The sequence below is a fragment of the Ptychodera flava genome, chromosome 21 (assembly GCF_041260155.1).
Source record: "Ptychodera flava strain L36383 chromosome 21, AS_Pfla_20210202, whole genome shotgun sequence".
In the NCBI taxonomy this organism is placed as follows: Eukaryota; Metazoa; Hemichordata; class Enteropneusta; family Ptychoderidae; genus Ptychodera; species Ptychodera flava.
Genome location: NC_091948.1, coordinates 2,180,664 through 2,195,232, shown reverse-complemented (window position 1 = coordinate 2,195,232; position 14,569 = coordinate 2,180,664). Strand labels below are relative to the sequence as shown.

The window sequence follows — 14,569 nt, the reverse complement described above, 5'->3', positions numbered from 1 at the left end:
TATTAATGGGTATGCCATCAAATATATTGTTTAAAATCTCGGATTCTTTAACAATGTTGATAATTTATTCATTATGAATTTCAAGTGCATAGTTAGTTAATTTCTATGGTACATTTCCTGATTCAGCTGTTATGAGAGAAATTTCCATCTGACAATTCTGGTCAATCGTGTGAGGTTTTTTGTATGAGAAATCTAAAATAAAACCAAAAAGTTGACAAAAAATTTAATTCTTCTCTCTTCTGAAAGAAATTTGAAATTCTTCTGAAAGAAGAAATCAAGTAGAACAGATGTATTTGTCTGAGTTTAGTGTATTCTCTTGGTTTGGAAATTCCAATGTGTGATACACAGTGTTGGCTTTGTTGAGCCAACTGGACAAGTTTCCACATTATCAGAGTTGTTCATGTCAATCAAGTTATCAAGTTGTATATATACTTTTGGAGGCAATTATACTCAATGTGTCCAGACAGGCTCTTCTGGTAGCTTGGTTACAAACGGGACGCTAAGTTTTAAATATAACTCTGCCTACAGAGTGAGACTGGCTGGTCATTTCAGATAGACATGTTGTTCTATTCTAGTTCATTTATTTATGCTAATGGAAGGGCATATATGTGTTAATCTACCTAACATGGGTTATATTTTCACAGCATTACACAGTTTCATTGTAAAAGGCAAGACACAAGTATCTTTTATAAACTGGCAGACCAAACATATTACTGATGAATAGACTCTTAATAAAGCAAAATGATTTTATAAATGTGATCTGAATATTAGATTTTGCTTTTATCACAATCAACTCCGTAATTTAATTAGGATGGGAAACACTTTTAATTCTCCTTTTCAAAGACTGTGTTGATGACAGTGTGAAAATTACTAGGATCTTAGCAAAGAGAGGAATCTAGACTAAAAAGGAACTTGTCACCAAAACAAATTTCCTGGGACCTTTTCATCGGCATCACATGAACATTAATTGTCACAATGGTGCAGAGCATTAATTTCTACTCTACAATATTGCTCAATTGCCGACAACTTTTTCAGTAACCATGAAACATTATCTCAAATAATTTAATGGGATGCTTAATGTTTCTATAAAAAGAAAGTCCTTAACCATATGAAAAGCTGATAATTAACGATTAGTTGCTTTTGTGTTATGTTAAAATTTATCCTTGCAACAAATGTGTTGAAGATTGAGTCAAATTTATTGATTAGCACATCCTTGAAATAAAGTGTGAATTTTGTTTCCTATTGTCATGGTATATGACTTTGACCGTGAAGACTATGGTCAAATTTGCCTTACCAAGAAGATGTCTCTGAGATCAATTAAGTTATTGATTAAAAGTTCTGAAAAGAAACCTTGGAAACTGATGTGAACTTTTGTCAACATATTTGATGTGTTAGCAAAACACACTACACAATGTATACAAACACATAAACAGACATAAACATACACATATACCCAATCTATGACATACATACATGTGTACACACACACACACACAAACACACACAAAAACATATATACATTACATACATACATAGATACATACAATACTGGTACATACATACATACATACACCTAATCTATGACATACAAACATACATACAAACACACACATACGGTACATACATCATGAAGTAAGTAATTTTTTAAGAAATCTTGGATTTAACTCACTTCCATGAGTGCGGCCACATTACCAATTTGAAACTCTTTAATACCAGCTATACAGACATTATTCTTGCCATCCTCCCGGGCATGTAACCTGATAAAATAAAGAGAGACAGTGGGCAAGGTCAGTGTATTAGTGTTTTACTCCACTCTGTTTTATACCAAAACATGAAACACTGTTATGAAGCTTGCACACAATGGAAAAAATCCCCTGGGTTCTCAAGAGAAGCATTATTGGAAAACAATAGGTGAAATGCAAAACCTGGCAACTTTCTATTTCTGAATCTTGTGAAGTTTGTTGGTAGAGAGGGATTATCAGATCCATGGTAAAAGCATATATACAACCACCTGTTGGATTCTAACAACCACTTCTCTGGCTTGATCTATGCAAAAACTGTTATTGTGTCTAACTACAGGGGAAAATTAGTAAAACTTGGAAACAGAAAATATTAAATTTGGTAAAAAATGGTCTAACCAAGGCTAGCATAGCCCATGCCACAACTGCTATTGGTTACTACTATGCCACAACTGCTATTAGTTACTACTATATGTGGGTATGTCAAGTTGAACAGATGGGTTTTGTTTTGTACCACTTTGAAAATGTGCCACTTGAAGTAAATCATCCAGTACATTATGAAGAGGAACTTGGGCAATGAAGATGATATATTGACTGGCAATGAAGATGATATATTGACTGGCAATGAAGATGATATATTGACTGTGTCTGAATCACACATACCTTGTGGAACGGTAAGTCTACATATTTATGCAAGTGTTTGAGGTAAACATGACTGCCCGTGTCATCTTGGTGGCTATGTCAAGATGGAAATGTGATTTGTTGTGCCAACACAAAATTTACATCACTTACTATTAGATATGGTCTCTTATCAGCAAGGTAAATTTGAAGTGCCTTGGAGTCAAACAAGACATCGATATACCAGTTGAAAAAATAAACTTCTGTTTTTGCACAAAGTTTGGTTTGTTATACTAGAATACAGTAAAAATTCACTTGAACTATTTACACAAAATACTAAAGTGGCTGTCAGGTTTAGAAAATAAGACAGAAGTATGTATTTTTACTATAGTTTACATCATCAGTATGGACTTAAAACTTGAATGACAATGAATTGATTTGGAATGACAGACCGATGTGTAACTTTGGTTGTGACTCGCTGAGCGGTGCAATAGGAGGTCATTCTAATCAATTGACCTTCTCAATGGAAGATTGACCTTTGATAGAAGTGCCAATATCTTGGCATTGAAACAAAGCCAAATTTTTCACTCCTATCAATGACAAGTCTATGTACAAATCCATTATATTTTTGGATATTTGAGCTGGCAAATATTTTATTTAAATTGAATTGGTAATACCCTTGTACATAGATAATGCCATGCAAAACAATCTATCTGTTGTCTATTGTTTAATTTAATAAATAAACAGCGAGACAAATGATACTACAAACTTAATTTTTAAATATAGCAATTCTTTTCTTTTATTCATTACTAAACAAGTTTGACAAAGTTTTGTTTTCTGGTGTTGAAGTCTCATTCCCAGCTCCCAGCATGTGACTTAGCGCTTAGCATACAGGTATTCTTACTAGAAAATATGGACTCATGCCAAAAATGTGGTCACTTTAGTAAAATGATTGAAAGTTTAATACATTTCTACATTTCAGCTTATTTTTTGGTCCTAACATCATCAAGACTAGGCTGGCAAATGTTATGAGTGACATTCAAAATATTCAAAAATGACCTCCACTGGAGAACTTTCAATTCATTCTTGTTAGAGGAAATAAAAACCTACCCGTCACAAGGGAAAAGCTTCATGACCACGAAATTGATTTTAATGACTGTTCAATGTCAAGACCGAATATAGAAATGACATTGCTGAAAATTAACACGTTGACAAAGTAGGTATGGTAATTTCCAGAGAAAGACCTCCCATCCTTTTTGGTAAAATTTCATTTGTTTTAATTGAAAGAAGAAATAGACAAGAGCAATGGAAAAGTTGATCATATTACAGAAACCTACTCAGCAATAGAGATGAGATACATTTTATCAAAACAGATTATGAAAGGATCAATTAGGACTAATCTCCAAATCATAGACAAACTGTCAGCAAACATGACAACAGCTAACAGGATCACCACAACTAGCATTTTGGCCTGCTGGACAACGGACACAAACAAATGTCACTGAGAGGTTGAACAACTGCCAAAAAAAGGTATGACTCACTGCTACATAAAATCATGATGGGAGGTCCTGGACTGAATAAAAATAAGTTCACAGAAGCAAACTTTTTAATTTGCAGACACTGCAAAAATAAGAAAATTCGGGCATATTGCAACATTAAAGGATTCTGAGTAAATAGATATGAATTAAGCCAAGTAAAATGTGAACTATCAGATTATAGATAAAGTCAGAGATATCAATTTAGTGTTTTGTTTGCAATTCTTTATTGTTAGGAAGATTATATCTGGCTCTTGAATGTGTTCTTTTCATAAACTAGCTGGCATGGTGCCTAAGCGGTGTGTTTACACGTACACCACAAAGAAACAAGCCTTTACATTTTACAGTCATTATTTGAAAATGCCTTACCATGACTTTTGAACTGCATTAACTTGACTACTGAATTAAATATAAAAAAAAATGTTGAAAATTATGCTATTCCTAAAGACTTTGTAAGCAATCACATAAATCTTGTATGAAAAAAACAAAGGGCTGACTTAAGTTGTAGAAATGTAACAATTTGCTTCATGGTACAAATTTTCCAATTATCACATTAAACCCTATTGAGGCAGACAGCATATTAATAAGCTCACAGCAGGAGACCTGTGGCACTGTAGCCTCAGGGGGCTCTCATATATAAGATTAACTTAAACTTTAGGAAATAAATCTCATCATTAAATTTTGATTCTCAAAGCTAGGACATGAGAATCATAAAACAATGTACTAACGGTAGGATATATTTTGTGATTGATTGTGCAAACAAAGATCAGTTTTCTTCTTTGCGATATTAAGGATGAAAGCTCAGTATTATATGGATGCTCACATCATCCATCAAAATACATTCACACAGCAATTAATGTCCACATAACAAATGCATAGAGCTTTCAAAGCAATATGCGACACATATTAGACAGTATATTTTGGCTAGTTATGTGGCCCAGTGGGAAAACAGCAGCTCTAGTGAGAGTCATATCTCAAATATGATTAGTTGATGGATCTCATAGTATCATATTCAGCAGATACGTGATATAAATAAAGAGAGTGTTTTCATTGACAAATGGTCATTATCACTATTGAGTGCAACAGGTGTTGGTTTTTAGACAAATACATATTTCACATATATGGATGAGTATAGCGGCACATGATCTGAGGGTCTTTTCATGGCTGAATGCACACATGTGCATGGTTGATATACTGGCAATGCATTAATAAAAGCTGTTAGCAGCATCCTCCCACACCATCCCCACTATCCATTGCAGTTACAATGTCTTTCCTTGAGAATCTGAAGGTCCTTTGGAAAATGTTGCCATTGGTTCCCACAATGCCACTGTTGCAATGCCCCACATTACGGTAGATGGAAAAGAGAAAATATACTGTGCAATAGGACTAGAATATTTCAAAATAAGTGAAAAAGTCTTGCACAAGATGTTTCTTCAATGTATTTAAACAAAACTGTAACTACCTACGGTACATTTAGGCACTGACTCTCACAAAACTAAGATATCCATGAATGGACCCTTAAAATCTCCAAAGAAGTTTTTTCCCATGCAGATAAATTAATTATATATGTACAGGAGATGACTTGATAATGTTTCAGATGCTTACATTTAGATGGACTTTATCAGACTCACCTTTTCCTTCCATTCAACAAATCAAACAACTGTCCGCAGTAAATCTCAAAATAGCTGATCCACACTGACAGGTTGCGTCCATGATAGCCAGAGTGAAGGATGGAAAAGATATCTTTTGCGGCCAGAAGGTAGAGTCCCTGGACTTTGTCATTGCCAAGCATGGTGTGAGTCTTGCCAGCACCGGTCTGGCCATATGCAAAGCAGGTAGCTTTGCCTCTGTTAGTTGAGAAATGCCAGTAAAAACTCATTAGTGAATTTTCATTTCAAAAGAAATCAATTCATATTGCAATACACGTTTATATCAAATTCAAGTGAAAATTAACATTTTTGCCAGTGTACAATTTTTTCTGTGACAAATGATTTAATCATACAAAGGAGACAGAAATTACAGCACAGAATATTACAGAGTAAGGATCAAGATGAGTACATGCTTGTAGACACTTTAATTGAATTAATCTGTTGATAATAAATATCACATTAGACTTCTTAAATACATTATTTTGCAAACTCAGCACCAAATTAAAATTGACAAAATGTAACAATGACATTAACAATTCTGATTTGTGTGTATTTCTACACAGTACCAATATCATGCTAACTTCTGTAAGCAACTTTCATTACAAATTTTTTGCACAGATCAAACATGGAACAATTAAAGCTGCTTAATGGATGTTTTGCTTAGCAACGTTGTCATCATTATGTTCTGTGGTCTGTCAAAATGGCAAATACTAAAATGTTTATGATCATTCAGTTAGATTTCACATCAAAGTCGATTGGTTTGATGGAATTGTCAATTCTATCAAACTTATCTGCTTGCATCTGAAGCCGCTTCCTCATACTTGTTAAAATTTAATGCACTTATCGGATCGTCGGAGTAGGTCTTTTGTTCCGCAATAATTGACGGTAAATGAAATTTGAACGTGTGTACTTTTATGTCTGCTAGATTTCACACTGTAGCTGAGATGCTGTATGGTTAAAACTTAAGGTCAATATTATTCAGCATTTAAAAAGGAAATTTTACAACAATCCCTCTGTACTCTTATTCACGCACAACACATTTTCATGTTCTGTGAAGGAGACTTAATTATGCACATCACAAATTTGTTTGCTACGACTGAAGTGGAGAACGAGTAACCACAGTACTGCTTCAAGGCTGGTTAGCATTTGCCCAGGGAGTTGACAAAGTGCCAGAAATTGACAATGACAGTACAACCGACAAACAAGTTTGAATTTCATCATCACCAAAATTACGATTATTTATTACAATATACCCCTACAAAGAAAAACGACGACCGCCACAACTGTCGGTCAAGATATAGGAAGCTTGCAAAGGTTTTATGTTGTCCGTCCCTTTCTCTCTGTCACCTGTAATGACATGCAATAGATAGCTAATTGTCTTTGGGGGGACATTTTAAGTTTAGTATGTAGTGTGTTTGATATCAAAAGATTAGGCAAGGTTTGGAAATGGTCCAAAACTCTATCATCGGAAAACCTCAGCTTTCCACAGAAGGAGAGTTAAACTTACAGCAGAATTGTAGGGTGATTTTTCCTGATGGATAACTTTCTTAGGGTAGTTGGGATTTGACAATTGTTACAGGGTTTTTGACTGGTGCAGACAATGAAGTCATGACAATAGAGGGTATTGAATGAGTACAAACACAGTTGGGACACATTCTACTACTTCTGATGTGAATAAAGTGGGACTTACAATAGTTGCAGTACTTGAAGGCTGCCAAAAGTGAGCAAAGATAATTTTCAAATGAGACAATTTCACAAAATCTATCAACAGCAAAGTTACTTTTTATGGATTTACAAGATCAATATTAGTCTCTTGTGAGGTGTGTATTTTTCTTTCAATCATGGCAGTGAAAGCTAAACTTTGCTCCCTTTAATTAATTTCAAAATATTACTTGTGGTATTTAGTGTCAACATTTTTGAATAACCATATCACTGCAATCAAGCATATATATTTTCAAGGGCTTATAAAGCAGATGAGGTTTTATTATGCTTACCCTTTGAAAACACTGTTGACCAATGGTTTGGCTGTTCTCTCATAGATTTGCTCATTGCTTTGGTTTTCATCAAAAACCTCGTCAAAATAGAACTCATGCTGAAATGATAGTAGAATAGAAAAGCATTGAATCCATGGATGGACTTTGATCTCACATATGGAATAAAGGTGTACATAGATATCTTCTCAAAACAACATACCCTCATATTGTGAAAAAGTTTCTCAAAATAACAACTCTCCAATGTACATGTATGTATATAAAAATTCAGCTTCTATGTAACTTGAACAGGCTGGGTGACACGTCATTGTAAAAACACATTATTTTGCCCAAAAATTAATTTTCCTTAAAAAAATGCTGCATGTAAAATTAACATTATCATCAAATTTTAAAAAATACAAGTTCAGTGATATGTCGACCAGATATCATGCAGTACTCACCTGTTGTATAAATCGTGTTAAATCCACTGAAGTTTTTTGTTCATTCAAGACAATTTTCCTGGGATGTTCGACATCTATGACATCTGCCTCTTTATTTCGCTTTTCCTTTTTGTTCATTGGTCGTTTTCTAACACACACTTGGATTCTGTCTACTGGCATTGCACTTGTATTCAGCAAGTTAACATGAGTTGCATAGCTGCTTGCAGCAGGAGCTGTTCTCGGAGCTGCACTTGGCACTCCGTAGTTGTACTCCAGTCCGGCATAATTGATTACTTCAGCTGTCCGATCTCTCAGTTTTGGTCGGTGGTTGTCCTGGTTAGGCTCCATGGTTTCCGAGTCTGATAGTGAGCGACGGAGGGTATGCCTCCGTGTTTGTGATCTGCTTTTCTGGAGGCTGGGTCCCTGAGTTTCAACAAAGACTATTTCAGGCTTATTGTCTACTTTGTCCGGCATTCTGGAGCTCATAACATTGTTGTTATTTGTTTTGATATATTTCCTGGTGATGACGCTATTGTTCAGGGAATCATTCTGGTTGGCACTTGTGGTGTACGCTTGATGTAAATCATCCACAGAGGACTCGGATTCTGGTGAGCTTCTGTTTGACAATCTGGGTGTCCCTTCATCTTGGCAACTTTCACAGTTACGCCGACACTTCTTACCGTTGTTTTGCACACTCTTTATAATTTGTATGAGTTGGAAAAGTCTCTTTCTATCATACATATCATCAATACCATAATTTGAATACTCTTGCATTGTCAGTGATGTAAGGCCCTCAGATCTAGTAATACCGTTGGCCTCAAAATTTTGATAGTACTGTTCCAACTTCGCTTCCCGCAGGCATTCATACAAACAATTGGCCATTTTAATTTTTTTTCACTATACAAAATAAATTAAACACTGGGTTAGGGATGCTTTACAAAACAATAAAAAAAGCCTGCCAACAACGGTGAGTGATGATTTTTTGACGGCTTCCAAGTTTACTGAGGTTGAAAGAGAAAGTTGTCCCAACTGTCATTGGATGACAAGTCCATACATGACACCCATTCATGTGTATTGTCATGGGTTCCGTTTTTCACATCTGCAATTAAAATAATCGAAATCAAACAATGTGCACTTCTCATCAAACAAATAACAAAGGCAAAAAGGATGTATTGATCAAAACAATGTAGATATTTAATCCCTATCAAGTTTTCTGAGAACGCCAACAAACTGATTTGATGCAACTCTGCATAATATGCATGAAGATATTGCATTGACTATTCAACATAAATTCAATAGATGCATATTGACTGATTGCTGATCAAAAGGAGAAAAATAAAACCATTTCAGTGTAATTTATAGAATACTTACAATACAACAAATAATTGAGTGCTTGGACAATGTAGCATTTCTGTAAAATCTGCATATATTGACTGCATTACAAATAGGGATATTTATCCTCACACTTGGTCACCATGCATGCTGACACACTATATAATGTACATTGAAATACTAAATGAACGAATAACGATTCCAAACAAGACATGATTGCTGTGAAAAATACTGCTTCTATATACTGTATGATGCTTTTCAGCTGATTATTGCTATATTTCTCAAGCAGATGTCAATAACTCATTCAGTCAAGATCATGTCACAAAATACTGCATGACCTTTCCACTTTGCGTATAACACTATTCGCTAATATACAGAATAACGTCACAGACAAATAAAATTGATAAGCTTGTCCACTGCAGTAGCACCTATTTATGACATAAAATTTGTTTTGAAACATATCAATAAAATTTCAATGACATAGTAATTACATACAGCAATAGTAAACTGGAATGACCTACCTCGACGTAATTTTCACTGCATCTATGTCAAATTTACAGAGATATTTTTGAACAGAAAATAATATGCAGCAAAATTTAAGCTAAACGTGCTCAGAAATAGCCTAAGTAAACACATTTTAAAGTGCCAACTGAAATGTCAAATTAAAATGCGTGTAATTGCCAGTCATATTTAGATTATACTACATACACTGCACATGGCAGTTGTAGTAAGTGAGCTGCGTGACCCCCTTTGTCTGATTAAATATCCATGTGATCATTGATATTAAAATTATATGCACCACTGATGGTATAGTGTTGGGCCAGGCTGCCTCATTTGAATATCTATTGTTATCAGGCCCTGTCATTCAAAACGTGCCACTACCAGGCAATATCTTTGTATGGATAAAAAATGACACACAGTTCATTACTGTGTAATTAGCATAACAATAGTAAACCAAGGTGGAGTGCAATTTGAATATTGATTTATGGACAAATTTATAAATACAGTATGTACTTTTACTAAAATGGATATTTGAAACCAGTTTGAGGTATCTACTTATTGTCATATTCAAAATTTAAAGACAAAACCAGACATTTGTCACAGTTAGAGCAACTTTCCACCTTTCAAGGGAAAGCATGGTCAACTCTTGTCACTGCTGTTTCTATGGACTGAAATTGCCTTGCTGCTAGGTCTGTTTTTCAAATATTTAAAATATTTTCTAATCATAAAGTATTGGTATCATGGTATAATTAATTACTAAGTTAGTATTTTAATCCAGAATAATCATGTCTAAACATTAACTTGCTTTACATAGACATGATAGCTGTAAATTGACTACAATTTGTAGTTCAATACTTCGGAAAGGTTTGTTTTAAAAGAAACAATTTATCATTCAAAATAGATATTAACAAACATTTATTCAAATTTAACATGTCAGTCATCACTTCAGTATGCATCATAAATAATAACAAAATTCCAATTAAATATTCGAAACCCTGACGTCATGAAATAACCCCTGCTATACATTGTATGGCCAGGCTAATGTGCAGCGTCTCGTAAGCTGTTATCCAATTGGTTGGCTGAATCTTATCATTATAATTGAATGCTACAAATAGACTCCCTAAGTTGCTGTGAATAGTGACAATCTACCAATAACTTTCAAAGCACGCTGCACATTAGCAGCTTGGCCATGGCCAGAAGAAAAAATATCTTCACATGTATTTGCTACTTATTCCAAACAATTATATTAAAACCTATACATTAGACATAATCTTAATATCAGAAAAATACTATGAGCAGGAAAAAGACTGTGCAACTTGCATTGAAAAGCTATTAAATGTAACAATCAAGCTATATGGACTAGCTATGCTATTAAGGGAGCCTTCACTAATTACAGGAGAGGTGGGCCAGGGGAATTGGGGGGAGGGTCACTTTTTAGAAAACAGTTCAAGGGGGAGGGTCACTTTTTATAAACCTATCTTAGGGGGAGGGTCACTTTGGACAGAAGCTGATTTTATGGCTAAAACTTTGATTGTCTGTGTGATATTTCCTGAATAGGAAATCACCAACATACGTACCGGTACACACTATAGACCGCCATGCATAGTGAATTGACATTTCGGTGAAATTCCAAAATCAAATTTCTTACACAACCATTGACTTGTAACCACTCTAGTCTAATCAAGAACAATAATCTTAATAATCAAGCATACATAAATGCACAGATTTATCTAATTTTGTACTAAAGAAAATTATTCATAGTTTCATCATAGACCCCAATGCAAAGTGAATCGACATTTTGGTGAAATTCCAAAATCAAATTTCTTGCACAACCATGGACTTGTAACCACGCTAGTCTAATCAAGAACAATAATGTGAATAATCAAGCATACATAAATGCACAGATTTATCTGAAAAAAAATTATTCATAGTTTCATCATAGACCTCTATGCATAGTGAGTCAACATTTCAGTGAAATTCCAAAATCAAATTTCTTGCACAATCATGGACTTGTAACCACTCTAGTCTAATCAAGAAAATTAATATCAATAATCAAGAGTAAACAAATGCAAAGATTTACCTATTTTTGTATTGGAAAAAAGTATTCATAATTTCATCATAGACACCATGGATAGTGAACCAACTTTTTAGATGAAATTCAGAAATCAATTTCTTGTACACAAATGCACATTTTACTTCCCTATTCAAGCAAAGTACATTTAAATACATTATCAAACATATATAATATACAGATATAACATGTTTTGTGGGGGTAAATTGTCAATAATTTGCCTGATAGACTCTATGTATTATGATTTGATATTTTTGGATGAAGCACTAAATCAGACACATCTAGCCTTCTTATAGTTGCACAAAATATGTTGACCCTCCCTCAAATGTATGAAATACCATACGTCTTCAAAAATTCTTGCGTGATAAATTGCGACTGTCCCTCCAAAAAACACCAGCCCTCCCCTCTGTAATTTGTCCCTAACATAACAATTGAACCAATTGTTATGTAAATTAGCTGATACTGTTTTAGTTATTCCTGGGGAGAATACCGCAGTGGTTGGGGGGAGGGTCAAGCTTTAGAATGTTGGACAAGGGGGAGGGTCACATTTTAGACAGGAGGATAGGGGGGAGGGTCACATTTTACAGTACAGGTGTGCGCGAAATTCCCCCGGCCCAACCCCCTGTAATTACTGAAGGCTCCCTAACCAAACCTTTTTGAAAATGTATTTTAATATCCTATGCATATCCATGGAACGTACTTTAAAATTGCTTCATGTTTGAAATGTCCTTCTCCATTAGGTATGATTGATTTGTGTGGCTGGTATTTTATGTCTAATTTATTTACACGTAGCTCTCATCTCCAACAATATTTCAAGTGTAATTCTAATTTACAAAAACCCATAGAAGTTAGATTTATAAAAGGACCTAAAAATATTTTGCATGAATTGCGAATGTAAACAACAAAAAGTTAAATGGTAGACTCATTTTACTTTTCTCTTCACACAATGACTACGGCTGTGTTAAACAACTTTAAAGCAATGCATTAAGTGTATGTCGAAAAAAAATTGTGTTTCTGTTAAAAGACCCTTGGGAAATAGGATAGGTCAGTTGGAAAAACAAATTTAATTTCGAACTTTATTTCAGTGTGACTGATCAAAAAACAACAAAATTTGGCAAATTTATCATGATTTTGAAAATGAGAAAAAAATTAAGGTTGGAGGGTTTTAAATAGCATTGGCTGGGTTAAAGGAAATGTTCACATATGTTTTTATTTGGCTTTATAGCAGACACAAGTGATAGAAGGATTCCATGTGTAATAAATTACTACTTCATAATAAATGAGGTGTTTGGTCAGCCTGTCCGGGCCCCAAACCAAATATCAGACACCTGGATGGAATTCCATTGGTCTTCACAAACTGGATACTATACCAAACTATACAACAATTGATTTGTGACGATGATTAGTCCCACTTTAAAAGGTACAACACACATATTATTTGTAAGTGAAATATTAGAACACAAAATACACGTTTTCAGCAACATTACACCATTTCGATGTAAATTGAGATCACGTTCCTAGCATAAAATAAGTTGTAACTCACATGTAAGACTCTCTCTCTGGTCCTAAAATCGTAAAAATATATGAAGGTGATAAACTAACAAAGGAAATGTCCTTTTCATTTTGTTTTAATTTTACAGAGAGGGAACTTTTGGAACCGACAATTGGAGTGATATATATTTCATTGATCTGTCGGTAAATAGTAGGCTTTGGGACGATTTAAAAATCTTTTGTGACCATAATCTCATCGACATTTGACTAGCAGCTGGAAGATTTGTGAAATTAAATGCAGCATGTTTACGGTATTTAATTTTAGTGGGCATGACGGACTACGGGAACAGGAACAGCTAACAGCTGTCAAAATGCAAAATATTTAGCACTCCGTTTTGAATAAAATAGACCTACCTAAACCGGTATGGTCACTTTGCATACCCTGGTCGTTGAGATTGTGCCAACGGTCGGCAAAAGCGTCCGCTTAATACTTTTCTCTGCCCTCACGACCGCAACATATCGCCATGCATGCACTTGCCGTGTTTTCATCGGATGGGATCTCATAAAAGTGTTTATATGTTTTCCCACAGAACTAGCGGTCGTTTCTCCTGTGAAACGACCTCCCATCGGTTGAGTCTCCGCTTACTTCGATGCCGTTTTAGATTCAACAATACACACCCAGACAATGCACTACAACTGTTTTCTACAGTGAAGCATGTCATAACACGCTGGTTTGTAAACAGCGCTGGAGTAGACCGATGTTGCCTCAACAACGACCCGACATGCACCGCAGAAAATTAAATGTTCTAATACTCGTTTTACCAATGGTACCTTTACCTTAAATCTGCTTCCCTTCGAACGTATTAAATATTTCCGTCTGAAGTCTGACTAAGCGCTTGCCATTCATATTTCCACTACATGCATGACAACAATCTACAACCAAAACATGCATTTCATGAGCATGCCAAAGTTTCCACGCGAGCTTGGTAGACCAAAATCGCTCTGACACTTAAATATTATTCTCTACGTTTCTTTGGGGTAAACTACGCTGGTAAGGCTCTCAGTGTTCAGATATAAAATACTCACTTCACTTCCAACTAATAAAGAGCTGAAATGACTACTCACCACCTTCTCCTCAAATATTATCCCCGTCACAGTAAAGTGATACCTTTTCACACCTCAGCCATTTTAAAACTCGCGCCTGGCAACATGTATCGTATCCA

At 34.9% G+C, this 14,569-nt stretch overlaps 1 protein-coding gene across 4 annotated transcripts in view; it reads right to left on the bottom strand.

Moving 5' to 3' along the window:
• The window catches only part of LOC139121077 (kinesin-like protein KIF24), a 25,782-nt gene extending 11,213 nt beyond the window's left edge, over positions 1-14,569 (bottom strand). Inside the window, exons 1-5 of one of the 4 annotated variants that reach the window (XM_070685697.1) lie at positions 14,472-14,569; positions 7,973-9,050; positions 7,536-7,633; positions 5,524-5,739; positions 1,670-1,757 (exon numbers count right to left, since the gene is read on the bottom strand). In XM_070685697.1, the coding sequence (XP_070541798.1) occupies positions 1,670-1,757; positions 5,524-5,739; positions 7,536-7,633; positions 7,973-8,833 (1,263 nt within the window). In that variant the 5' untranslated portion in view covers positions 8,834-9,050; positions 14,472-14,569. Of the gene's footprint in view, positions 1-1,669; positions 1,758-5,523; positions 5,740-7,535; positions 7,634-7,972; positions 9,051-9,804; positions 10,196-13,760; positions 14,033-14,471 lie in introns of those variants that run through there. The other 3 variants (XM_070685696.1, XM_070685700.1, XM_070685698.1) reach the window with 3 other exon arrangements.